We start from the raw sequence: 27,467 nt of genomic DNA, 5'->3' as shown, positions 1-27,467 counted from the left end.
ATTAAAAAAACACACGCCAACTATTAAATATGAAACTTTGTCAACTTTATTAACATCTCACCCTGATTGAAAACTAAACGCAAAATATCGTCTAAAACTGAAAATCTGGAAGGATAAAATTCTAGTTCATCTCATCCCACTTGGCATACGCTCAAAATACTCCTGGCTCGCCTCCTTCAAATGTATGAGCGCAATAATAATAACATTAATGGTTCTATATAGTGTATATATAATATTTATATATAGTAATGTACCGCCTCTTTCTGTTTATAAGTTTTCTCCTACACTTGCCCTACAACACAACCTAACTAGATCTGTTTGTATCGTGCTCCAAATATACAACTTTTTTTCTTTCTCTCACCATTTGCTACGGCTTTTATATCATCTGCTATATATATATATATATATATATATATATGAGATGATTTAAAAGATATATATATTCCTTCTACTTTTCGCGTTGCGGTGTGTTCATGCAACTATGTGCACAGGTATCTTTATATCGTATCGTAGATTTCTATACAACCAGGTTATAACAGTTTAGAACCTCCTCTTCACTTCAATATGGCTTCCCGATCAATAAATTTAGCGTGACCTTTTCCTACCTGAATGTTTCTCATTAACTCGCTAAACTCTTTTCATTGTTGTTGTCAATTTTTTTCGATTTGTGAGAAAGGTAGACACTTCGTACATGCGTGAACTCGCGGTTCTAGAATCACCATTCAAATCCAATTTACCCTCTTTCGTCAATCAAATATTTATAGTATAGAACAACATTATTTGTTGCTAACAGTATACTTATGTTGTCAATCAGTAAACATTTCTTAACTTTTGCTTTCATTCTTTTACCGTTCTTTCACTTGTGCTCTATTTACAGATATGTACTATATATCACTATTCTACCATTATTATTACTGTCTATCCTCAAAGATGCATTTACCATACACATTTTCGTGTTCCCCTGCTACACTAGTGATTTCATTCTCGTCAACTTTGTTAATAGTTTCCCTTTCCCTAAATCTTCTAAACTATTTACTGCATCTCTGTGTGTGTGTATATATATATATATCTTATTATTGCCGTTTGTTGGCAGTTAATTATTAATGCGTGTCAATACCGAACTCGGTATAAATAGTAGATAGATATTCTCTCTTATAAATGACCGATGAAAGTGGACATGACTTACACAATCCATTCTTCAGTGAAGAAACATCTGACCTGTTTTTCTCGTTTTCGCTGCTTTTTCGTCTACAGGTCTGTATGTTCATAGCTGAATTCAATAAACAGATTTATACGAGTGTATAGATCTGAATGCTAGGTTAATTTAACCCAACGAGCACCATCTGTATGGATCATAGCGGTATGTAGTGCTCCAGTTAACTTTCATAAATCTTCTTTTCATCAAATGCAGAAAGCTGTATTTCAAGTTGCAATAATCGCAGGTGTCGCGCTTCTGACGATCTCTCATTACACCAATCCCATGAGATAAACACTGTTCGTTCTGGGAAGATTTAAGGTAAACGAGATATTGTTTTCGAAGATAAAGTTATGACGACTTTACTTTCAAATCTTTGATCAGTAATAGCAGTGAAAGAATTATTTTACGGTTATGATAATAGCTGGGTCCTTATGGTTCATTCGTTCATCCATTTTCAGCACAACTAGAAACCATACTTATTTGTTTACCACATGTATCAATCAAATGTTTTCCTTTTCTTTTCTATGTCAGCTCGAATATCGACTTTATTTGTCATCGCGTTTTTTTGAAGGCACCAGCAACATTTAGGCGCGCCATCACAGCAGCGCCACCGCTAATGCTGTACTACATTTTCCATTACGTTTCTTATTGTTTTTTCTTCTCGCACGTATAATTAAGCAAACAAAATACATCCCTGCATTATACCTTGTGGTATTCTTAACCAAACTGCATGAGGTGACAAACGCCCCCTAATACAATAGCCAGAGCTGCTATGTCCATAGAATATTGCTGAACGCTCATTTTTTACGCGGCGGAATCGGTCGCCGACGTTCTTGCCCCCGCAATTGATTCCGGTCGAACTGATGCAGTTCAATGAGTTTGAGCTTTGTTACATCCAAGAAATTATCGCGCCTCAATTATCAGTTTTATTGTACTAAGAAGATTGTTATTAGTTTGCTTTAATTAAGGTTTAACGTGTACCTGTGAGATAACCTGTAATTACGCCAAATGCAAAATGCTGTCTTATAGATTTTGTAAAAATGCATGTCTTTCGAAGACCGATAAGTGTCTGCTATTTATCCCCTTTGTCTTATTATAATGAGATTTAATAATAATAGCATTTATTCCACGGCACGCATCTCTTATAATAGCTAAGTTGACTTCTATAAAACCCTTTAAGCATTTTGGGAACTAGATTCTTCGACATTACTAAAAGAACACTCTCTAAAAAACCAGCATTAACTGGCTATGATTAAGTTTCTTTCACACAGGCACAACAAACGATCTTTTTCAATCAAAACGATTAATGTCCCTCAAGGTTCAGCCTGGCTTTCTGGACGGCCAATACACAGGTCCTTTTTGTGTCTCTTTTTGCCCCTTGCCATGTTATTCTACGTCTACGTGCCTTCATCAGATGGCTGACATTTCAGTGTTTTAATCTTTGATACCCACTTCCCATAGCAATTCTTTTGCCTAGACCTCCTTCCGTTCGTTTATTTCAAGCAAGGCGAAATGCCAGTTTATTGCTTTAATCTACTGTACACAATTGATTCACGCCTTAGTCATCACCATAATCCAGTAATGCGTTATTTTAATACGTGATGAAGATACTTTTTCACTTCGGCTCTTCTTCAATAAACAGTACTAGTGGTGGTACTTTATAGCTTTAATATGCATTCAAATAATTAATTCTTGAAGGATTGAGTGACTCGGCAACATTTTTTCTGGGTGTCCTCATTCATCTAATCTCACTGCCAGCTCCAACACTCTTGCTCATAATGATCATGACGCCAAACTTTTCCAAACGACGCTTTAGCCGCGCGAACTTGTATGCACGATCAGACGCGTACCGAGTCGTTCTTCCTTCAAGCAACAAATTAATGGCGAATTAATCTCATTACAAAGGCATGCAGAAGCGATTTGCTGAAACTCTCTGCGGCCAACGATACGCGCTACTGAACTTTCCCCTCGTCGTTGTCGTCATTTGCTGATGCTGTTGTTGTTTGGATTTACGAGGCCTCACGAGCTGTCATCGCCATATGTGCTCGGTTCTTTTGTCTTTCTCTACACTGGATGATGTCGATCTTCTGAGTTGTTGTCTATGCAGTTACATCTGTGATTCACTACTGGGCGTCAGTTGGCACCACTCGAACAGGATAGAATTCAGCAGTGGGGTGATCCTCTTCCGGCTGCCCCACCCGCTCGACCAGGTCTCATCCTTTGTGTGTAGCCATGAGCCACGTCAGGCCCTCCTGTAACCCATCACCTTGGATAGCACACGCCGGCTGCACGTACCAGTGCCTGTCGCGTAACCGTGTTAGGCCGAGCTTTTCCTGGATCTCATGCGGCTTCATAGCTGTAATGAAAGCAAGCGCGGATAGAACTGAGTGTAGATAAACGCCTTTCTAATAATAATAATAATACTAATAGCCGCAAGTCCCCTAATCGAAAAAATAATTTTTCGTGTCATATAAAATCGGAAATTGCATTTCGTCTTCCCCCCAAAACTCAAAACTCCTTGTTATTACGTACTGTTCAGACACAAAAACGTCACAAAGCTCTTTTCTGTGAACTCCTATACCACTCATTATCGCATGAGTAAATATCAGACTTTTCATACCGTCTTTGTGGTCCTGTTTATTGGCAAATACGAGGATAAGGGCATCTCGCATTTCGCGGTCACTTATGATACGATGTAACTCCTGTCGTGCTTCGTCTATACGATCGATATCGGATGAATCTACAACAAATATCAATGCCTACAACGCAAAACAAAATGTTAGAACTGACTGGTAAATGTTGTGACATAATTAGGACAGCGAAGTACTATATTTTTTATATTTAATTGTTATCTCTCTCTATAGCACCCATAGAATCGGCGACAGAATCTAATTTTAGTTCTATGTAAAATTGCCGATACGATTGGGATGCGTTATTGACGACTTCGATGTTCGATAAAAATTCGAGACCGCTTTGAAGGAAGCAATTTAAGATGTTACTGATAATAGTTGTTATCACATGAAAATGCATAGGTGGCGGGGTTATCCTTTCTTTGCTACAAATTGTGATTCAAAGCTTTGGTAGGACATCTCAAATTACGCTAACGGCCCGTAATCATCTACTAGATTCATTTTGGACAAGTAAAGATAACGGTCCAACGTAAAGCCCCTAAGGAAACGTAATACAGACTGACGCCATCTATCTTTCGGCCCACCATTGTTTCTTCAAGAGTTGAACGTTCTATAACAACAGATATGTACCAAAAATTGGAGAACGCAGTTGCTAAAAGGGTTGCAAATTAGCAGCAAAGATACAGCTATTTTATAGTACGGCGATGTCGTAATTAATATCGAACACGGGGTATCTTCGGAAGTATAATAGACTGATAAGTGAAAAGTGTTTTAGTATCGCTTCAAGAAGATACGCCAGTTCGTAACCTTCTGGATCAGTGGGTACTTCCGAATCAAGCAACCTATAATAGCTGAAAAAAATAACAGTAACGGCATCGTATGCTGACAACCGAATCACCATCGCAAAAGAAGAGAACTGCTATGCTACAATTTCCAGCCGCGGTGACGGCGGACTTCGTAACAGTCGGTCCAAATTCACTGACAATCATTTATTTTATTTGTTTACAGTGAAAAGGCTTACTGATATTAGCGATATGAGTAACCGCCTTGTAGATGCAGATGATTCTTGGAGACATCTTTTGATCTTAGAGAATTCTTACTTATATTCGATATAGTAAACTAAGGTAAGCTGATGTTTAAAGAGAATTTATCCACCACTTACTGTAGACCTTAGCGCGCAATGGAGGCATGGCGGGATTGTTTTGTCTGATGAACGCATTCATGAAACGTATCTTCTGCTCTCTCGCTTACCTGTGTTCCCGTGTAGTAATGTCTCCAGAGCGGTCGAATCTTGTCCTGTCCACCGACATCCCAGACGTTGAATTTGACATTTTTGTACGTGACGGTCTCGACGTTGAATCCGACGGTGGGTATTGTCGTAACTGATTCACCCATCTTCAATTTGTACAAGATTGTTGTCTTACCTGCATTGTCTAACCCCAACATAAGGATGCGCATTTCCCGATTACCAAATATTCGCGACAGGATCTTCCCCATCGTTCAAGTCTTCTGTCGAACCGCGTAGGTCTAGTGCTGCAACTGTAACGACCGAACCATACGACTGGTTAAGGAAGACACTTTCTGCTGGCAGGTTTTGTAACGTTAGTAATTAGGTTGTTTTCCTTAGAACATTCCCAATGCAGATAACTGTACATTTGCGTCACTCTCACTTTGGAATATACGCACAACTCGGAATAACTAATCAGTCCGTTTATCTCTCAAGGAATAGTGAAGATGGGCATTGTCGCTACTACACTATATATCTAAAACCCGAATTTCATCTATAGACTTTTACTCTGCGGCGGTCTGAGTTTGAACCCGAGCCTGGGCACTCTCGTTATGCTTGTCTCGTGCTGGTAGACCACCGTCCGATGGTATACCTTACGGCGGTACCAAATGTAGAATTCAAGACGTTTACTTCAGTCTTGTACTCTTATGTTAGTCATAGTAACCTTACGGTATTGTTCTCGCAGACTTACGGTTTTTAACTAATTAATAATATAATAGCGGATGTGTCAGAACAGGATCTTCTTTTAATGTTACTACTTATCAAGGAATTTCATAATTTTTTTATACACCTTAGTAGATAAAGCTGGGTAAATAAAAATTCTGCGATAACCCTTACGTGTCTTCTTTCTTTTTCTTACTATTCTTCGTGAAGAGTGAAAGTGAAGCTACGTTGCTAAGGAAATTCATTCATGTTTCCTTTCTTTCTCTACGTTTGAATAACCATCTCAAGGCGTTTCGCGATAATTCAACCTTATAGCAATTATTATTTTCCGAAACAAAGTAACTTTGGTTACTTTGGAAAATGAGTTTTAAACAGAAAAGGTAATGCATTACTCCTTGAAGCGCCTAAAACAAACGAGCAAAAACCCTACTCGGCAGTAGTCTGTTGTTTGTCCTCCGCGAGGGGAGGCGTGTGTCTCGTAAGAACACCTTAAAAGGAAACCCTACAAAAAAATCGCAATTAATTGCAGTGCTCCTCCCCCTCCACACGCTTAAATTATGAAAGCATTTTCAGAGAGTTAAGAAGTTCAGAAGGAACACTTATTTCAAGTATAGAAGCTCTTAGACAGAGCGCACAACGGCCAATTAAAGGTGTGACTGTCCACCCACTCAACATTTTGAGAACGGAATCTGGACGATATGGTTTATTTTTAAAGGAAGTGTTAATCCAGTGTTTTATATATATATATATATATGTAACTTTTTTTTATTTTATTTTTTTTTATATATATATATCATACTGGATTAACTTGCCCACAAAGTGTGACGTTGACTTCTGAGAAAGGCAAATGTTCCTCGTTGAGGGCGGTAGTCTCCGAACCGAGAAGGGTTGTGTACTACAGAAATGGTAACTGATGTTATGATGAGCTTTGTTCTACTATATCTGGTGCACCATTTACTTTTTTGACGCAAATAAAATCTACAACTGCTATAAAGGGTAGCAGTATTTTACGATGAGGAGCTGAAGGTTGTAGTTTTTAGTTAGTAGAATCGCATTTTTTCCGGACGTGTACAATGGTTGCTAAAGAGGCATGTACTCACTATCTGAGCTATTTTGTGAAAGATCGACGTAGCAATTCTGCTACTTTAAATATTTTTGTTGCTGTATCTCTAGATTTTTCAAGTACTGCGTAATATTCCTTTACTTATGGCATTGGTCGAATCCTAGCGAAAGCAACACTTCCACGTTTGAGATACATCCGGATGAAGTACAAAATCATCAGCAAATGGGTAAATATTTCAGTGAGACAAATATTGTACTCACTGGCCAGAGTTTCATACATTTACATTGAACTACCTTATAATTTATTTGTTATTGACTTTATATATTTATATTTATGACTATATATAATATATAAATATTTCCTATAAGATTCAGGAAACCCAGGTTTTATGCTAATAGCGCAGTTCAGTGAATGCGTGTTCCAATAATTGACTACAGCGAGCCGGTACTGCTTCGGTAATAGCCATTTATATAACTAATCTTTGGCTAGAGTGGAGTAGAGTGGTCAACTCCACGCTCGAAAAGTAGCTTAGAAGAAGCTTCGCTCTAGATGATACGATCAATAGTTAAGAATCAACACGGATATTTTTTGGTTGCTGTGTTATTGTTGTACTTTGAAAATCTTATCCTATAAAATCTACCTAATTCTACTCAAAGCAGTACAATTATTCGAAATAGCGTCATGCCCCACTACAATATATTATTGAAAAATAATTCAAGTATAGAAATAACAAGAATTAAATTTTTTGAAAAAATTAGACATATTTTAACTGTAATGTTTGACATCTTAAAATACCTCAACAAGAAAACCGATTAATAAAGGATTTTTTGCAAAAATAGAATATATGGAAATCGTTGTCATCTTCAAGCCATTCGACATGAATAGAATGGAAATGGATAGTATTGCGCACACTCTTTAACAAAAGCAATGACTCAAGACAAAACCAAAATCTGAGCGAAACTCTAACGAAGAAGGTAACTTGCTTGTGTGGACTCATTGTGATATAGGAATTCTAGTGCTTCTGAGCATAAGTTGTTACTTATGATAAACTAAGTTTTTTAAAGTAAGACTTCAATCCAAGCTAATTCCTATTGCTTCAATAAAATATGTTTATAATCGAAATTTCAAGAGCAGGTAAATACTTTGGTTTGTAGTGGTGATTTATGAACACTATCCCGGTTTATTCAACAGAATCACAACCACGGTGACAGTATTGTAAACATCGTGTTGTTGTTGCATCGTTGTGTTGTTGAACCATTATAGCCATTAGTTTTCGGATACGAAAAGCACTGACATATATTGCGGTTAACACTTGTTGCTCTGCAAGGCGTCTTCTATTGAACAACGTTAAGAAAGAAAGCCGATTGTCAACGGTCAAAGAATGCATTGATGTGCAGCCACAGATACATGTTAGATTACAATTAGGGCTAACGGATCATGATCGAAACGACCTGCAACTGGCCATGTTACTACCAGTATAACAAAATCTTTTTACAGTAAGTTAATCCCGAGTTGCGTAACATTTCTACGACAAATAGCAAGCATAACACAAGCCGTTATCACTCTCACTCATATCGAAACAGTCGTATTTAGGCATAATATGCGTGATTCGTTAACATAAGAGCGCCTTAGATGTACCTGACTTCAAACCGGATATGGCAAATAAGTCAACTACCTGTGAGCAGTAAACAATGCCGCATACGAAGTTCTGACAATGAAATATGGGAAAACTGCAGTTTCCTCTTTTATTATCGGAGTGAGCAGACTTTCGAATTAGATTTCTGTTCTAAAGAATTATATATAAATGCCAGTAAGCGGCGAGTACGTGTAAATGGAATTCGCAATTATTCAGGACATCTAACGTCAAAAAATGAACTTCCCAATGGAACGCTTATCCTATATACTACTATCACCTGACGGATACATAATACTGCCGGATTCGAATAGAAATTTCTTTTTTTCTTATCCAGAACGGCAGTTTTATGCTGTCTGTGCCTGAATGCGCGCGATTTTATGGCACAATTTCAACAACCAATTTCTAACTATATAAAACATTGAGATACTGTATATCGCGCAGCGGGTAACGTGTTTGCATGCTGAACAGTGGAACACATTGTGGTCTAGGTTCGAATCTAAGCACTGACACGTTTCGGTTAGCGCTGGAAGCCAATTTAGCGTTTAGCCAGTAACGCTTAGCGGCCGTACCGTACGTAGAACACGAAAAATATCCTTATGCTTGTAGTTACGGCAAAGCAATAACCGTAATCGGTATCACGTGACGATGTTCCTGTTTGAAACGCCACCTATATTTTGTCCTCCCTATTATAGCTATCTTGGCCAACATCGGTGATCCGTCAAATTGAATGTATGACCGATATAGAAATAACTCCTCTGAATATTGTACCTTAATATCGTTATATATAGTGATTTGATTATATTTAGTCTCGGTTTTACTCACTTACGTTCGCTTTACCGTATTTCGAGCGTTTGGAAATGGCAATACTAGATAGCTAAAGGTAACGCTTTCTCTTTAATGTCAGCTAGTGTTTATTAGGCTGACATTATGCCATGGAAAACGAGTATTGTCAGGTGAAACGAGCGAGCTGATCGGCTTGCGTACTCAGCACGAATTAATTGATCGAATCTACTGCAAGCCTGAATCAGACCAACTGGAGCGACCTAAACTTTTCATCTCATGTTTATTTAGTTTTATCAAGTGTAAGTTGAACACAAACTGCTTTGCTCACTCGTTACAACTAAACGTGAGCCTAAAAGGACATGGTGCGATTAATTCGGACTACTAATGCCCCCTACATGCCATGTGAACTGTGTCTGCTTTTTATCTTATGCGTAGTATAGCATCCAAGCGGACCGAACTATACTTTCGAATTGGATTTCGATATATATAGATAGAGAAAAATTACAATGTACGCGTAATGTTTGTTCTAGTATGACGGGTGAATATGTGCCCAATAAGACGTCTGTTTGATCGATATCAATTTGTGATAAACTTAAATTTAAGCTACCAAAATGCGGTTTTAATTACGTAAGACACCTGACAAAATCTTCAACCATTCTGAATTGTGAATGATATTATCAACAACCAGATGGCGAATTTTTGGGAAAATACATTTCTAATAACACTGATTCCTGTTGTGCTATTTTGTTGCAAGTAAAACACGCTATCAATTGAACATATGCCTTTTTCAGTGAACAAATAGGACAATTACTCATCTATAAATAGTTACAAATTTGAGTTATATTGGGTTTAGAACAACTTATTTGCAATCCTGTTGTCCAAAAACATGCATCTATGGGCTTGTTTTAAATTTATAGTGCACTGACGAAGAATTTACTTTCGGATTAAGCATAAAGCGAATTTGAACTGGATAGAAATAAATGCTGTCTATTGAAATCAAGTCATTTTTTATAACCTTTCACTCCGCAATGCAGCGCAAACAGGGTGCAGCCGTACAAATTACTGCTATGGATTACAGTTCAACTCATGCGTTTGATCTATATGGGCAATGTAAATACTGTAGTAAGCCCTATAAAAGTACACGTGAAAATCAAATGAACCCAAAATTCAAAACTTAAAAATCAATTTCAGAGAATATCGAGCCGCACCGTATAGATAAAATCGTTTGCGAAACAGTAAATTCGGGTAATCAGAAAGAACACAATAATATTTAAGACTTCGATAGGTTGTCTGCTTCGTTATCAAGAGAATGACCCTTACCATGTTAGTCATCTTCCAAACAAATTGTAGAAGTAAAATTTACTTCACGCCGATGGTAATGTGAAAACATGACCATGCGGGTAGTCCAAAAGAAGAGGTCTTTCCATTACCTTTGGCATAAATTGAAACCGGTTGCCCTTCTAAACTGGGAATAATTATTCGGCCTTTATAACGTTCTTGCTTACGCCATCGTCTTCCACAATGGAAACGGTATTTATTACATAAGTACGCATTTCACTCCTACATATGGTATGGTCACAGCTGGCGATGTGGATACACAAACACAATTCTGTTCATTTAATGATAACTACCTTTATCATATTCTCTACCCCCTAGGCGATACTGTTTTCGCGTGGGATTTGTCCCAGCAGAGGCTGCTCAACGCCGTTACTCCACCCAACAAAAAAGACCGCAGTAATACGGGACGGACAACTGGAGCGTTTTGAGACGAAAAGTTATGGCACCGTAGAAAAGATTTGCATCGTTGTCTTAAGGTTCCCCAGAATAATGGGGTGTCTCGCTGAATAGCAGCGGCGAAGTAAAGTCGATTCAGAGCTTTGAACACACACGACGCCAAACGCAAACATGGCGCTAATATCACCCGATGACAACTGTTGCCATCAAGCGCCATAGCTGCAGCGGCCTACGTTAGGTCCTCCTCCACAGATCAATCGACACAACAAGGAGACAGGCGTATTGGTGCCCTAACAAAAACATTAACTTCTGTTCGAACGCGGACGGGGTTTTTTCGCGTTGATGTCGGGTGTTCGGTAACGTCGCACTGCTCTACCACCATCGATTGTACGTTAAACATTACAGATATAGACGAATGGCGCACCCATGAAGGAGACGACATGGTACCCAACATGTAGATTTGGACTGAATGCAATTCGAGTGAATGAATCATCCTGGCATTAGCAGCTAAACGATGGTTTGGCTTGTGCCAGCTTGTAGTTCCTCACAGATGTGTTTCTTTGATGATGAAAATTTCTCATAAGGATTGAAAATAAATTATATTCAGACAATTTTGTGACAAAAAATGAATAGCTACTTCATTTGGTACCTCCATTGATCGACAGACCCTTGGAGTAATTCGCCGGACAGTGAGAGCTAGTTCTAGATGCATGGCGAAACAAAAACAGACTAAAATACGAACTGATAATAAGTATTGCTGTACTTCGTAGGCAAATTAGTGTTCAAAACAATATCTGCTACCACTGAAAGCATCAGATGCTTGTATGCATCCGATTACGCCTGCTCGGTATGTTATCCGTTCTTAGTCGGCACGCGTGTAAAGGAATAAATAGAACAGTTATCAGACTAAACAGAAGACATCGTTGTTTTTGCTCAGTAACATATCTCATTGGCTAACCAAGCCGCATACACATACATGCCCGCTCGTCATTTAAGATAGAAACTGTATGACGCATTCGACACTTGGCAATGCTGAAGGCTGATCCTTTTGATTTAATTAGTAATATCGGAACGATATAGTTTAAGTTCGTCGGTTCCGTGTCTATAAGCAGAACGTCTTATGGCAGCACCGCGTATAGGATATGGCTCAGCAACAATAAGAAGCCACTAATTCATCGACGGCACGTTCTTCAACGCCGCCCGATAATGTATAAACTCTAGTTGTGCCCCACAGTCTTAAATATAATTTATAATGGAACAAAGTCAAGCCATAGCCAGATCTGACTGAACCATATCCGATGTGACCAGCTCTCAGGATCCGACGATCCAAGCACACGGGCTACCTTATACTGATGGCGCGTTTTAGCCACCACTGCCACTACTTTTATGGCTGACTGAGGCGGTGTCCACGGAGAGCAGGTGTTTCTTCATCCGAGAAGCAGAGAGCGGCAAGCAGCGCCAGTAAGCGCAGTCTTCACACCGCCTGATTCGGTCTGCCTTCGAAGGTCCTTTCCTGCCTTTTACTGCTTACATTTATGACAGAGACTGTCAAAGCCTACTACATTCGAATTGAAGAAGGCGAGACAACACACAGGATAGTCGTATGTAGATTATTACCCAGCGACGGTGTTTCAGCGATTGATCCCCACCTGTAACTCTTCTTCAATAACGTCTGTTGTATTACTTCCAAACGATGTGGCTCCCACAGCGGGAAGCGATTGCCCGCTGTTAATACACTTAAAATATGACAGGAATAGGCTCACACAAAAAGGGGTACAACTAATGATAAAGACAAAAAAAACTTGCCTAGACAACTACGTAGCTCTCCCTACGGCTGGTATTAGTCGATCTGACAATGTCAACTACTGAAATCGTTTGATTTAAAGTACGAACCTTTTGAGTTGAAGACGATTGATGAACACACTCACATAAAGACACAACAGCACAGAGAAGAAGACACCTAGCCACACTGATGTCAAGCTGTTTTTCTTCGTAGCAGTATGCACAGCTTGTTACGAAGGCAGAGCTGAGTGGCACCTTAGCACAGGAGGTCACGCCGTCCTATAGACTGCCAATCGAAGCTAACATACCAAGATGAAGCTAGACAATGGCTGAACAAAGCCCCGGTAATTAGATCAAACACTTCGACGATAAAGAACAGACGGCGTCGATGACAAGAATGATAACACTAGTGGCGTCTGACGATTTCTGTTTCGTTTGTTGTCTTTAAGGTGCTGCTTCGCTGGAACTAAAGTGACGCTCTGCACGGCGGAAACAACAAACACGAAATCACTAACAAGTAAAATTGCCTAATTGGATAGCGATGCTCACTTCAACCACCGGTAGACAACTGACCAGCACGAACCGCTGTACCGTACGATTAACAGCAGCACAACAAGCGGAAAGGCACAAACCGGTTATACTCCAAAATACTCATATTGGCTCAATAGCATTGATGGAATATCTATCACGGCGTACCAGATTGCCTTACATAATTCATTTGTCGCGTTACTATTCCGTACTGATTCTTAAAGATGGATTAGCTGATTAATAGTATTGCAGTAGCATACAGCGTTAGTGATATTGGCCACCAAAAGTGTCAACCGCCCGCTGTTAAGTAAAAGGCAGCCGAAAAGGCACACGCACACAGGCACTCACGAACACTCCGAGTGGTAGTAACCAATGACGACCGGAAATCACCTAGAGAACGAAGTCAGCCGTCGCTCGGTCAGCTATTGCCAGAACAGTGATTATGTTATGCTGTTCGATTCTATGACGATCGCCACTGCCGCCTCACCGTCGCGCCGCCGTTACTCACGGCCAGAACAGCAGAATACAAGACAAGAGCAAACACAGCCTGCTGCTCGCTGGCTTGCTAAGCTGTCAGTTGTTATTCAGACGTTGTTCCACCGTCCTGCCTGCCCGCCCGCCCGCCCGCTCGCCCGCCCGCCCGTAACGACGGCGAGGACGACAACAACGCCGGCCGCAGTATCGAGAATCGAGACAGGCGACCGCCAAAGTCAAATGAAACGGGTTAAACGGGCAGGCGGCAAACCGAAGGAGAGGCTACTCGACTGAGTTTCGGCATTAGCAGAAGCAGCGAATGCAGAAATAAGTCGTTCTAGTAGACGATTAGCAGATTTCCCCTTAGCTTTTCCGACGTTTCTTCTTTTAGGGCCGCCGCAGACCCTAGAAACAAACAGCAGCGCCACAGTTTATTCACGACAAAGACTACTGCCACTACTTGTGCTACTCACTCGAGAACGGCGACGGCGATCACTGCTACAGTCACTACTGCACACACAGCGGTGTTGCTAACAATAATAGCAGTACGGCAGTAGTAGCAGCCGAGATATACAAACTGCATCGACAGCAGCAGCAGATCATATCGCCATATTCAACACCGACACGGCAGTGCAAACACCTAGACACAGCCAGGCAGACAGGAAAGGACCGACAGCCATGGACAGCCCACTAGATTGAGATACGACAACTCACCGTCACGGCTCAGCAGAAGACAGCCAGCCAACCAGCTAACAACGGCCAGATTTCAAGAGGCAAAGTTTCAATTTCGTACGAACCAAGCAAAGATCACTACTGTCGCTCTGGTAGGCCTAAGACAAGGCAGCGAAGGATCCGTTAGCGGCAGCAGTAACTGAAATACAACAGCAAAAACAACAATAATCATATGTAAAATGACTATGTTCGACTGATTTCTAAGGTAACGTATTTGGGTGCTAAACCTGAGGGACACGTGGTGGTCCGAGTTCGAATCCGGACATAGACACATTTCGTTTATAGCTGGAAGCCAGCCGTTTGATGGAATGCCTAACGGCGGTATCAAGTATAAAACTTGGAACATTCAGCTTTAGTTGAAAGTGACAGCCGTAAGTGGAAGAGAGCTGCGAAAAATTGGCAGTGCCAATTCCTAATCCCAGTCGCGAAGGCAAATTCGGCCGAGCAGAGAGCTATTGCTTCCGCCGCTAATTCCACACGGCGACAAAAGATAGAGAACGACCATTGTAGTAGCTAATAATAGCACAGACGGAAGAGAGTTTCTAATATATGTGATTGCATGACTGTTATCAAACTTAGTAATGCATTTCTTATTCGAATTAGTAATTAATGTTATGATTAAGTTCGCGCCATCACTGCCGCTGGCGTTGCGGCCCGCTGAAAAGCGGCTGCTATAACGGATACGAGAAGGCTTTCGCCGTTGCCGGCACTTGTGTCCAGCTTGCTGATCCATTACCGAAGTAGCAGAACACAACGTAATTATTAGGGAGAAGGTAATCCGCGGCAGCTCAAACGGAGGTCGCTTAAAGACTGTTTAAAGATTCAGTGAGAAACTGGGCAAATTCTGGATGCACTAGCGGGACGAAATTCAGGTGACTGGTGCACAGAGTTTAGTACGAGTCGTCCGCTTGAAAAACATGCCTGCGCCTTCATAGCAAACGATAGCAAACAATAATGATACATTTTAATCTTCAGAGTCGAGCTGAACCGTGTTTATGGGGAAATACATATGAAAAAAGCCCGGAGGAGGGTAGCAAATGACCGCCCTTATGGAAACACTGCACTAGGCACAGGCGTCCATTAATTATATCTGTGCATATAATCGAATGCGTCAGCAAATGACGGTGAGTGTTACATTGCGTAACTGTATTCTCATAGTAAAATTTTATGACACGACTAACTTAATGTAAACACTCAACTGTACGACAAAAGCGGTATTTATTACTGTATCTGCGTGCAAAAACAAATGATTTATAGTGTATCCTTTTCAAAGCGTGTCAATAATCGTATGCTTATTTCTTGGAGTGTATAGAGCAGTGCAAGTATATATCCTATAGCAGATTTTCTATAAAATCATATACGAAAATGAATAGTTTTACCTAATTACTTTTGTCGCGTCAAAATGTATGTCACTATACTGTCATACTTTTTAAGGTGTGTTTAAAATGGGAACTCTGGAAGGTCTCATCAGCTGATTTTGGCAGAGAACATTTGGTCGGAAAGTTCAGAGACTTCCGACTTTTACGACGACAGCTTGAGTCTATTTTAAATATCAAACTGAACTTAATATTATTTTTGGGACTGTTTTGATTTGCTCTGCACTCAATACTATTTTCCAGAGCCTTAGATGTACTTCATTAGGTGCAAATATGTCTGTAGGTGGAACTGTATGCTGAAATATGGCTATATCCGTAAACACCCCGTTCCGTGAACAATTGGACAATAAGCTCTGCTCGTTCACATTGGCGGATAACAGTGGTGCACCGAAGAAGGTTGGCTGGTCGGATTCCGGACGTGGCATTCGTTCTGGATGTCATCCAAGATGGCAAATGATAATCGTCCCGCTATGTTCATCTAATAGACCTCACCGGCACGGGAGACCATGAAGTTCTCCCGCCAACACCGAGCCAGCCTAAAGGTGCGTATAGTGAAAAACGGCAGACAAAATGACAGTTCGAACATCTGCTCAGAATGAGGATAAATAGATACCCTTCTATCTGCTCCTTAAGTAATTATGCTGGTGCAGTGGGCATTTCGGAGGGTACAAGACATCCCTGCTTCAGTTAGTAGCTTTGAGACGCGCTCAGCTGAGAATCACAGGCGTGATGAATTTCTGGGAAGATGTGCCTCGAATTTTAAGATGAACACGTTTCTAAACCGAAAATTTAATCGAATTTAGGAGGCTTTCATGGATACGTGTGAGCTAAGGAACGCCAGTTTCGGTTGCAACAGCAATCCAAAGAGTTGAAAATATGGAAATGGGGTCGGACGTTTTTGCCAACCATCTGTTTCTATTGTTTGAGCAGTGTAAAGAAGTTGTTTGGAAGTAAGGCAAAACTATAAGAACCGGAGGATCAGGTGCTTTCTTACAAGGCATAGTACTGTTTGTTAGAAATGTGGTCCTTATAAAAGTGGCGCGTGACAGCGAATCACAAATTTTACTAAAGTGATAACATAGGATTAATAGTTAATTAATTGATACACAAGATCACTTTGTAGAACCGGTTTGAGTAGCTGGTTGTTATTGCTGGAATTACCATTGCAATCAGCTTATTGTACTGTAAACTGTGAGCATCGAGCACTACATTTCTATAAAGAGAGAAATCAGCTTCTTTGCTCTTTTATTGGTATGGTTCTTTCGAATTTCGTTAGAACATTTTTAATCAATTATAGCCCAGTCCTTGAAAAAGATGTGTGCATCAGAGATTAGGATTTGTTTTACAAAAATTACGAATAAAGTCGTAGAGTTGTTGTCAAATAGTAGATATAATAATATGACAAAAGTGCTGATGGTGAAAATAACCATTAAATAAAAGAAATTAAGAAATCACATTTTAAAAATTTACAGGGGGTGAAATTTTCATTATACAAGAAAATGCAATAATTATTTATTATTTCGTCTCTCAATGAGGGATTAATTTGTTCTGGCGAATATAAGTACTTGACCTATTATCCTGTGGAATTTCCAAAAGGTTCAATATTTGAGTTTTTAATACTGTAGGCTCCTTATAGGCCTGAATGCGAAAATGTTAAACCCAAGTAACATATTTGTGGTAGAATCAACAACAAACAAGATTAATTAAAGAAGGGACATTAAACATGATATTTATATAAATAAATAGGTTTCTTTATTAACATCGATTGGTATGGGGTAAGTGCGATATTTATTAAAGTATTTCTGTCTTATTTGTGGGACAGAAGTGAACATTACTGTTTGCACTGTGCCCGAATGAGGCTAAGTCGTGAGTAAAAGAATCAACAAATATTAATTTTATAATCGAATACCATTAGTAAATAATATCAAAATAATTCAGGCTTCTGTCTTGTTTAGTAAAGGACTGAACTGCAGACGCTTTGGTCATCTCATTTGCTCAACATTTGGTCAACTCAATTTGAAATGGAATAAAAGTAGTTAGAGTCCAATTTTATTGAACAAGTGTAGTTCTTCTGCCCACGCGACGCATCAAAATGTATACTCTAGAGAGAGCAGTTAATTGAACAGTATGTGGTGAATAAGCTTTTATTTGATTTTACACAGATGAGCACATGTACTTAAATATTTTATTTTTCTAGAAATGCATTTATCACCCTCTGTGGGACAGAACATGGGACTTAGAAGGCTTATTTGTATAGACGTTAAAATCAGTCTTATTTCAGTATGAGTTTTTGAACGCGAAGCCCTTACTTGCAAACATATACTGCACTTCCTGCACGTTAAACCAAAGGAGAGTCTACGGAAACGTGGCTGGTTGCATATACATATGGGCAACGTACTTACTTAATTCCAATTCGTTATTAAAAATATAAACAACATAAAGTAGGTTTGCCATCTTTATATATTATACCTAGATTTTTCTAATTTTATGATTTCTTTCATCGGTAGCAGATGTACCTCCTAAAATTGAAAGCTATATTGTGGTTGCTTCAGGTATTTTAAATTGACACAACGCGTTACAAAGCGTCCTCTCCTTTCCGCTTCTTTCTTTAGTTTGAAGAAACTGCAACAAATGCAGTGAAACATGAACGTAGTGTTAAAGAATCTTTGTCACTACACTAGGCTATAATCGTATAAGCGTTAAAACGAACTTAATTTTTTTTGGTTTCAGCGGTTTTCGTAGACGTCAAGCCTTGGATAGCTGTTTCAAAAGGAAAATGGCTTAATGTCTACGGGTTTTTCTTTTTTACTAAGACGGCCATTCATTACCAACCTTTTGGATCATGTAGAATAGATGAGCAGTTGACTGTCTTTTTTTATTATATTTTTAGGCTTATTTGCATTGCAACTAGACAGCTGTAAAGCGCTTTTCCCTGCTAATGTTCCACTTAATATATTACTTAAATAAATTTGGCATTTTTTAAATATGCGTATGTTTAAATAAAGCCGACGTTATTGGTACATGAAACATTATTGACGACTTTATAACGGTATTTTTATTATTTCGAACCTTTGATTTTAACCAGGTGATACTGTTGTGCTGCGTGTGGTATTCGATTTCATCGACAAACAACGTGATCGGCAAGGTCGTTTTGACTAATATGCCATTTCCTCTGACAGTTACTATCGTTCACCTGGGCTCAATCGCGCTATATTCAGGGCCCGTATTAGCACTTAGCGGTGTTCGACCACAACTGGAGATGGACTGGTCGACTTGGTTCAAGTGCATATTGCCGTTGGTACTTGGGAAATTCTTCACATCCCTCACGTCTCATGTGAGTCTTTGGAAGGTGCCCGTTTCGTACGCTCATACAGGTTAGTTGAGAATATCAGATTCCAACTGTGAGCAATATGTAACAATTATAATGGCTTTTTGTTTATATATCATGATTTTCAATAGGTTATCCAGGAATACATTTTTTTTCACAGTTACGAAACTGTGTGTGGTCAAGTATTTAAGTTGCGTTAAGTATATGGACCATCTTATGAGTTCTTTATTTTGTTACCACTTTTCTGATAAAATATGGTATATATTTTTGTTCTTAACTGTTACTGGTGGTGATCTAGTTAAGGCAACGATGCCCCTCTTTACGGTGATCCTCTCAAGGATCATACTAGGACAAAAACAAACATTACCCGTGTATTTATCGCTTCTACCTATCATCTCCGGAGTGATTATTGCTACCGTGACCGAGATCTCATTTGACATGCTTGGTCTTATCGCTGCTCTCAGCTCGACGATTGTGTTCGCGCTTCAGAATATCTACACGAAGAAGGTATGCTCGTTACTATATTCTGATATTATTATAGACAAGTAAATACGTGTAGATTAATAATAATATGAATAAAACTTGTAAGCATTGTTAAGCTTTAAAGAATGTTTCAATTTACGGCAGTTATTGGTCCTTTGTCATTTGTATGTCATTTTGCAGGTGATGCGCGAAAGCGGAGTTCACCATTTGCGCCTTTTACACATTTTAGCGCGTTTCGCATTGTTAGCCTGTTTACCCATATGGTTAGCGTTTGACGCGCCTCGACTCGTCCGGAATCGAGAGCTCACTCGGCACACAGATTTCATCACAATAATTTTGCTTTTTGTTGACGGTCTCCTGAATTTTGCGCAGAACCTAGTTGCCTTCACGATGCTCAACATGTTGTCACCTCTTACCTACTCTGTCTGTAACGCGGCTAAACGTATCTGCATAATCAGTGAGCATTGAATTTACTTAAAATGTTGCTCATTTTTTGTGTCCATAAAGATGCACAGGTTTAGCTTCTGTGTATCCAGTATTATTTGGCAGTATCTTTAAAAGTAACGCAACAAAAGCATTAGTATAACGAATGTCAGAGTAATGCTTTTCATTTTTATTAATGGTTGCTATATTGTAACTATCCGTGTTGTATGACGGTGTCTGTCAACACAGGTTTTTCCCTGTTGATGCTACACAACCCGGTGACGGCGGCCAACGTGTTCGGCATGACCCTTGCGATTTTTGGGGTTCTACTATATAATAAGGCCAAGCAGGACGCTCAGCGAAGTAAAGACCTGCCAACTCATCACCAGATGGTCACCGGACCGGCAGGCTCCATTGTCAACCTGGATGGGTCTAAGGCCGGAGCAACTCTGCCTCAACCCATGAACGGTTTCGTCATATCAAAGCCGGCAAATAACATTCTGTTCGAACATGTGTTCTCTAATAACAACACACAGTACATACCGCTTGTACACAGCTGACACTAGACTTCAACAGAGGACCATGTTTTTTAGCGTTTGTCTTTTTGTTGTTGTAGAACTCCCTTAATCACCTGTATTATATTCGGCGAGCTACGCATGTTTGTATTCGCCAGTGTTATTGCTATAAAGGTAAGGTTCTTTATAAGGTTTATTTTGAAACTGTGCTGTACAAAGGTGCGCCAGAATAATGTGATTCGCGCATCGCGCGTATAATCAGTGATCGACTCCGTGATGGAGGTAAGTGAAAACACGAAACGACAACAATATCCGATGAGCTAGCAAGAGTTTTTCTGGTAATTTGCCTACTGAATATCCTATCTTTTTTCTTTGTTGTTCCTGGCATAAGGCACAACGAGCAGGCTACAACAGATTCGAATGACCATCGAGTTGTCACGAATAGCGAGAAAAACGACGGTCCTCCGTCGTAGTTTGAGGAAATTTGGGGTAGATAGGACGCGAAAGGATGTGTGAGTGTAATTAAAGGATGAATGTATCGATGAATAAGCGAGCGAGTGGGTGGAGATTGCATTTATAATAGTATTGGTTGTGTAATTTTTCTATCCTGAATTGTTTCGCATATCTTAAACTGGAGTGGTGTTTTCAGGCTCATATTGCTGGACACTGTTTCATTTGAGACAATAAACTGATTTTATTTAAAATACAGTAAATTTTCAATCAAAATCACACTACGACTTTTGATTTATCACGATCAAATTATAAGCATGATGAAGCCAGCTACGTTCCATTGAGAACTCGATACCTACTGCAGAAATAGCGTGGTTCTGTAACACAGCATAGCAATGTGAATACGAGTATCTCATATATATATATATATATATATATTTGTGGCTGGACGTATGTTGTTTGTTGATCTTGGAGAAGCACTTTTTTTACCGGGGTGCTACTACATTTCCAACGAAGTGCAAAAAAACGATTTATATTTATTCTTTTATATACGGTGTTATAATAGTGTAACGTAATGACAATATTATCTTATATAGATGGAGTGGTGCAATATAATGACGTTTACTCTTACCTATCGACTAGAAGGCCTACTGATTTTCTGATGCGGTTTTATGAGAATCAGGTAGTTACGTGCGTACAATGAATAGAGATGAAAACCAAAAACTGGGCTAAACAGACGAAAAGCGATTAGTGAAAACCGTAACTGCACTAAGGGAAACTAGCAGGAATGTGCGTATTTATAGTAATATATATATATATATATATATATATATATAAGAACGATGTTCATATAAACAACTCTAAGAGGAACAAACCATACGAATAACCACAACAGATGCGTGCGCACATGATTCATGCTGCTTAAATCTGGAGATTTACGCGATGTTTTTCAATGCATGACCCAGTGAACACATCAGCTAAATATAGGATAATACCACAGGTGTAAAGGAAGTTCTTAAATAGTGCATTGTTGTGAAGAAATAGCGACATAATCGAGCAAATGCCAATACTTGCGAGCTCTAGCAAAGTTATCGTGTGAATGTGCGCATTATGCGTGTGTTATTATACGAAGACGAATCGATGATGGCTGTTTATGGGTGCGATGAGGGAAACAATGTATTGGTGGAACATATTAAATCGGTTCGAGCTAACCTAAAGGAAGTAGGATTACCTCGAAAACGAGTAACTATTATTCTACTATTGTCAGTGAATCAACCCCAGTTCCAGAAGTCCCTCTAATACCTATGATCAAAGGAAATCTGTTTTTGCGGAGTTCTTGACATTCCAGATAAGGGATGAATAAGTACAACAACAACAACTATATAATTCTTATAGTAATGTCAAATTTGATTTGCTTGCATTCTTTAAATCGCTCTAGATAAGAAGGGATAGTGTTGCATTCTCTGAATTTTAAAACTAGTCGTAAACCTATTTTAATTTACTTGACTACATGCACGTGAGAAAAATATATTACTGGACAAAAACACGTTGGCTACTATTTTGTCCTTATTTTTTTCACAAATGTAGGAGGTCTAAATACGAGCATATGAAGAGCATACGACTATCCTAAAATACTTTACAGATGAAATTAGAACAAATATTTTTTTTTATGAGCGATATCTCGTTGAGCAGATTTTCTCAGTTTAGCGGTTCAATGAAGTTATTTCTATTACTGCTTCTAATTTTTATAGTAATGAAAACAGTTCGTATTTCAGTTATTAAGGTCCATACTACGCGGTGTATGATTTACGTGAATTTTTTTCGAAGGCCTACATCATTCCTGTAGCTGGGTAAAGCATATTTTTTCAAAGCTTCGCATACTCATTTAGTTGATTAAAATGTAAGAAATCACGATTTAAGTGAGTAGTAGCAAACGATTGCGCCGTGCAATGTATTACTCAACATACACTGTAGCTGGCTACGAAATTGTTGCATGGAGAGAGACTTATTAGGAAGCGAAAATCAAACCAAAAGAAGTAAAACGTAATGCAAGCGTCGTTTCGCATGTAAGGAAAATGATGAGCACTTTGTTCTTAGCAGGCGAGTAAATGCAAATCCTCGCAGTCATTAAAAGAGGGCAATGAGTAGTGTTCGCAGGTTCCTCTTTGTTACTAACAATTTTCCGAACAATCTCTATCTATGAAAGCCTCAATAATCCGTAGAACGTTACATAACCATACAGACAAACCACTGTTACGGTAACTATTTGCCTAACTGTGATAGTTTTTACACTAATGTCAATAAATGGCTATTTTTTTCTATCTTTTTAACACCCTGTCGCCCTCGTTGGATTATCACTAGTTACATGTGAGCTACAAGGATTCATTATAGCATCTCTAAACGTATTTTTAGGTACCTAATTTCAGCTTATTTAATTCCGTTTTCGCATAAAGTTAGTGCAGCTTACTTCGCGTTTTACGTGGCTTGCTGGCTCATATTGCATAACGCACATAGATATATTTAATTTTGCCAAGCAATTTTACGTTTGAAAAAACAATAGCAAAGAGTTTATTATTAAGGCGCGGTCAGGGGAGAAGCTGCTTTTGATATTAATTGATTCTCAGTAAGGTAATTGAGACGGATCCAGCGCTAACGTCACTTAAGTCGCTTTTTATCTTTTATATGCACGTAAGCAGATTTTTGTTCTAATAACAAAATTGGCACCGGCTAAAGTATCCATAATATCACATATGTTCATGTTAAAAGCTGAAGCGATAAGGAAAATTGAGGTGGGGATTTATAATTGGCTACCTTCTATATTATCCGTGGTTTTTGAAAAGTACCAATGACTAATATACCTAACTCTCAGGCATTAAATACCCAATTAACGCCGTGGGGCATTTTAAACGAAGCTTCACCGGGCATTGGTCTCTTGTAAATAACTGTTTCTCACTCATCAAATAGGAGACCCAGACCCATTAACTCCAGCTTTTAAGATTAGGTTAATTTTGTGATCATAAGTTTTATCAGTTCTTTGCTTAGTTGAAGGATATGAGGAACTGAAGGACCACAAAGTAGCTGCTTAACAAATCCACAGGTATTGTTTTTGATAAAGCAGAGGTAAGACCAGCTGCACTTTATAAAATAGAAAAAGCCAGCGCTCCCTCCATTCAGGACAACACAATAGCAAAAGTTTCGTTTTCTTTGTACCACAGCGCTGCCTGCCAGGAAGGCCTTTAGGAGGCTCAAAAACATCACAATTAGTTTTTCTTTATTTTTGTTATGTGCGGCCAGGAAAGACCCGGGAAGGTTCACACTATCTTAGGGGAAAGAAGAGACATAATTAAAATAAATTTGACTGCATTCTATCGTGTATAATTCTGCATCAAATTAAAATGATTGACTATTCATATTATAGCTGACGGAATGTATGGTCGTCCAAAAAAAGTTTTCGTCATCGCAAGTTAGAACCACCAAATGAGAACATAGCAGAAGTCGTCCTAGAATACCATCTCGAAGAAATACCGCCCAAAAGTTTTTTGGTCGAACGTATCAAACACAGTGCACATTGACAGTACCTCGTACAACAGCAATAAAATCAAAGATTTTTGGTCAAACAACTTTTAAGATCCATGGATTGGCGTCATTAGCCTTTCAGAACATTGTTATAGTGCAATAAAATACGCTATGATATCCATGTGTGCACGAAATGTTCATGGAATCATGGCAGATTAAAGGGTGTATCGATTATCAGGGCGCATCTTGTGCTCCATACTCCACACAGTGGATAAATTGATTATCATACTTAATAGTAATCACACATTCATAGCAAACGACCATTTGATTCCTAATTATTCCTGTATCTTACAATAATCAACTATTATGCTATTGCAAATATGACATTTAATAGAAGACGTTGAGAATTTGGTTGGCCGTTTATTCATGCATTTCAACAACTGTTTTGCAAACTTTATGTGAAAGACATTTATGACTTTGCAGTCCCTTGTCGCTGTGAGTATAAAGTCTGAATAAAAAGAAAGTGCGGGTAACTAAAGTACTTTTGCAGGTAAGTGGTAAACTAATGAATTTAAGAAACCTAGCCACTGGACTGAATACTTACCCGCGTAGTGGTAAGTGTATCAGTGCAGTGATGTGACTATTCAGTAGTATTATGTATCGTTCTAGTCGAGCAAATGAAGGAAATACCTTCACATATAGAGGAAGGGGCAATGTGACCCTCCCGAGAGTTATATGCAAATGTCGTTCCTGATTTTGTCGATGAAGTCATGGGGCAGAAGTACTCTCGTGCTTTCATTTCGTGTCATACGCCTAAAATTTTTTCCTAGCTACCCAGCTCTACGACCAGAATTACTGCTACTACTAGAACTCTAAGCGATTGCTATGTTCCTTGAGAGGTGGGCCTCACCTCATTCTAACCTGTTGTTACCAGAACTGAAGAGCTTGAGGTGGCAAAACTGTGTCTAATCTGTCTACGGCTTTCAGGATTACGGCGGGACACGATATGCTTACCCAACTACAACGCACGCTTACCGAAAGTAAGTCTTAAAATAGCAAAAAACAGCTGGTGCTACGAAACTCTGAAAAGTGTAGCTTACGATTTGGGGCGATGCGGAACATAGCGATCTTTTTCTTTTTCATGAGAACGTACAGAAATTCTGAGCAAAATATACATCTATGACGAAAGAGAACGAATGTAAAAACAGATCGATATAACCAAACGGCCAATATGTGTCTAAACATAGTAATTGCTAGTCCTTCGTGAACGATGATGTAGCATTGTGTCTCAAGTAAAATTAATTTTGCCTTTTTCCTGTGTGTATGTGTAGTAAAAGTATTTATTCGATCTAGTTTTTTTTTTTTTTACCAGAACCATATTCTGAAAGAATACCTTGAGGGTCCGACGTTGCGTGTCTATAAATTGTTAGCTGCAGTTGACTCGACGGACATTTGTGATTCTGAATGCTTTCTCAGGACATTTAGGAGAGCGCCCGCAAAGAAGGATGCCAAATACCAAAGTCAGGCATATTTTTTGGTTGGTATTATTGGAAGTTTTCCTCCAGACTTTAAAAAACATCAAATAAAAAAAGTATTTTTAAATAATGTATTCTAAATCAACATCTCCATACTTTTGAGTTGAATAGGAAGTATAAGATAGTGACCGATCATAAAAACGTAATTAAGACGCTGGTCTAGCTCTGTTTTCGTAGGACGTATAAATAACTACATCGTTTAATATTGTGAAATTTCAGCCTACATATGGGTGGCAACAAGGCTTAGCAGAATTCAATTATTATATTCATTCATTACCATTGTTAAATTAATATATATAGCCTGTATGGCCATATAGCTTGTACCTCTTGTACAATGCTTCATGTAGTATATGGATGAAGTACAACAAAATTGCTCCGGCAAAAGCAGCCCAGCAAGCTTAACAGCGCTCTAACTTCTAATTGCCCGGCGAACTTCTAGGTATCGTCAGGACAATAGTTCTATAAAAACCACGGAGTAAAGAGGTATCACATCTGACAACATCATCTTATTTTAAAATTTTCATATCCATTATTCTTGGTTATTGGGTATTTTTGTGAGAACACATGACATAGATATATTTTCAGGATATGGAGTCAAAAGTAGGCGCGGTCCACGAATCAAGCCTAAGATGATTTCTTTGCGATATAAATATAGTTGAAGTGGTTCCCTTGAGAGAGCGCTATTGCTAGATAAACGCTCCTGTCATTGTCTCTCAAACCGCCGATAACAGTAGATCTCTATTTGATTAGAAAGAGAATATTGCTAACTTGTATTTTCGGTAAACCTCAATCGCTCTTCCAATCGATTCACAAAGTTGAATGTATATATATAATGGGACATACAGAAGCGACAATTAAGACGAAAATATCCCGATAAGGGTTTCCCAAACAATTTGAGCGGTACACAAAATTATATATATATATATATATATATATATATATATATATATATATATTGTAGTTTCGACGATTCATAGTTTTAACATCTACTTATTGTCAGAGCAAAATGGTGAGATTACTTCGTTTACAAGCCTTCTAGCCTCAGGCGATTTCGTCACGTAAAATCCATGGTCTTTACCCAGTAGAGATATGTCCAAAAAGTAGTTGCTTTCCATTCAATGAAGAACATATATAGTGTATAATTAAATTTTTAGCCTAAGAACTTTTGAGGCTTGTGGAATTACGCTGAGGTCCTATAGTTCAAAGAAAGCTATTTTTTTTTTTGGATCCAGGATAAGCCTTTTCTTAACCTGCCTCTTATCGTACGGAGGGGAGAATTTTTTTAAAGTAAGAAAAGGGCAGACAGAACATGAATAATGACAGCCAAGCG

At 38.9% G+C, this 27,467-nt stretch overlaps 2 protein-coding genes across 10 annotated transcripts; one reads left to right on the top strand and one right to left on the bottom strand.

Moving 5' to 3' along the window:
• Positions 1–21: 21 nt before the first annotated feature.
• Arf6 (ADP-ribosylation factor 6) lies at positions 22–14,634 on the bottom strand. 5 transcript variants are annotated; one of them, XM_086987605.1, is made up of 4 exons: positions 14,494–14,634; positions 5,080–5,367; positions 3,819–3,957; positions 22–3,554 (listed from the first exon to the last, which is right to left on the bottom strand). In XM_086987605.1, the coding sequence occupies exons 2-4, from the start codon at positions 5,323–5,325 to the stop codon at positions 3,412–3,414; spliced, it is 528 nt and encodes a 175-aa protein (XP_086843731.1). In that variant the 5' UTR covers positions 5,326–5,367; positions 14,494–14,634; the 3' UTR covers positions 22–3,411. The 5 variants fall into 5 exon arrangements, with proteins under 5 accessions (XP_086843731.1, XP_086843733.1, XP_022659134.1 ...); XM_086987607.1 differs by lacking the exon at positions 14,494–14,634 and adding an exon at positions 13,696–14,239; XM_022803399.2 differs by lacking the exon at positions 14,494–14,634 and adding an exon at positions 12,889–13,921.
• On the top strand, positions 14,576–23,416 carry LOC111249483 (solute carrier family 35 member E1 homolog). 5 transcript variants are annotated; one of them, XM_022803398.2, is made up of 7 exons: positions 14,576–14,716; positions 15,487–15,635; positions 16,131–16,429; positions 18,973–19,261; positions 19,514–19,722; positions 19,879–20,155; positions 20,371–23,416. In XM_022803398.2, exons 3-7 carry the CDS (start codon positions 16,394–16,396, stop codon positions 20,679–20,681), a joined length of 1,122 nt encoding a protein of 373 aa, XP_022659133.1. In that variant the 5' UTR covers positions 14,576–14,716; positions 15,487–15,635; positions 16,131–16,393; the 3' UTR covers positions 20,682–23,416. The 5 variants fall into 5 exon arrangements, with proteins under 5 accessions (XP_022659133.1, XP_022659132.1, XP_022659131.1 ...); XM_022803397.2 differs by lacking the exon at positions 14,576–14,716 and adding an exon at positions 15,147–15,383; XM_022803396.2 differs by lacking the exon at positions 14,576–14,716 and having other exon boundaries at positions 15,147–15,635; positions 16,171–16,429.
• Positions 23,417–27,467: the final 4,051 nt, after the last annotated feature.

Source organism: Varroa destructor, unplaced genomic scaffold (assembly GCF_002443255.2).
Source record: "Varroa destructor unplaced genomic scaffold, Vdes_3.0 BEIS01000004.1, whole genome shotgun sequence".
Taxonomy (NCBI): domain Eukaryota; kingdom Metazoa; phylum Arthropoda; class Arachnida; order Mesostigmata; family Varroidae; genus Varroa; species Varroa destructor.
This window is presented reverse-complemented; position numbering and strand designations above follow the sequence as displayed.

Excerpts from the sequence above, each read along its gene's own strand:
- Arf6 (XM_086987605.1), bottom strand. The coding sequence starts at position 5,325 with ATGGGGAAGATCCTGTCGCGAATATTTGGTAATCGGGAAATGCGCATC. Across the intron at positions 3,958-5,079 it reads ATTACTACACGGGAACACAG|GCATTGATATTTGTTGTAGA; the intron begins GTAAGCGAGAGA and ends TTTGCGTTGTAG. Across the intron at positions 3,555-3,818 it reads TAAACAGGACCACAAAGACG|CTATGAAGCCGCATGAGATC; the intron begins GTATGAAAAGTC and ends CTTTCATTACAG.
- LOC111249483 (XM_022803398.2), top strand. The coding sequence starts at position 16,394 with ATGAAGTTCTCCCGCCAACACCGAGCCAGCCTAAAG. Across the intron at positions 16,430-18,972 it reads AACACCGAGCCAGCCTAAAG|GTGATACTGTTGTGCTGCGT; the intron begins GTGCGTATAGTG and ends GATTTTAACCAG. Across the intron at positions 19,262-19,513 it reads CGTTTCGTACGCTCATACAG|TTAAGGCAACGATGCCCCTC; the intron begins GTTAGTTGAGAA and ends GTGGTGATCTAG.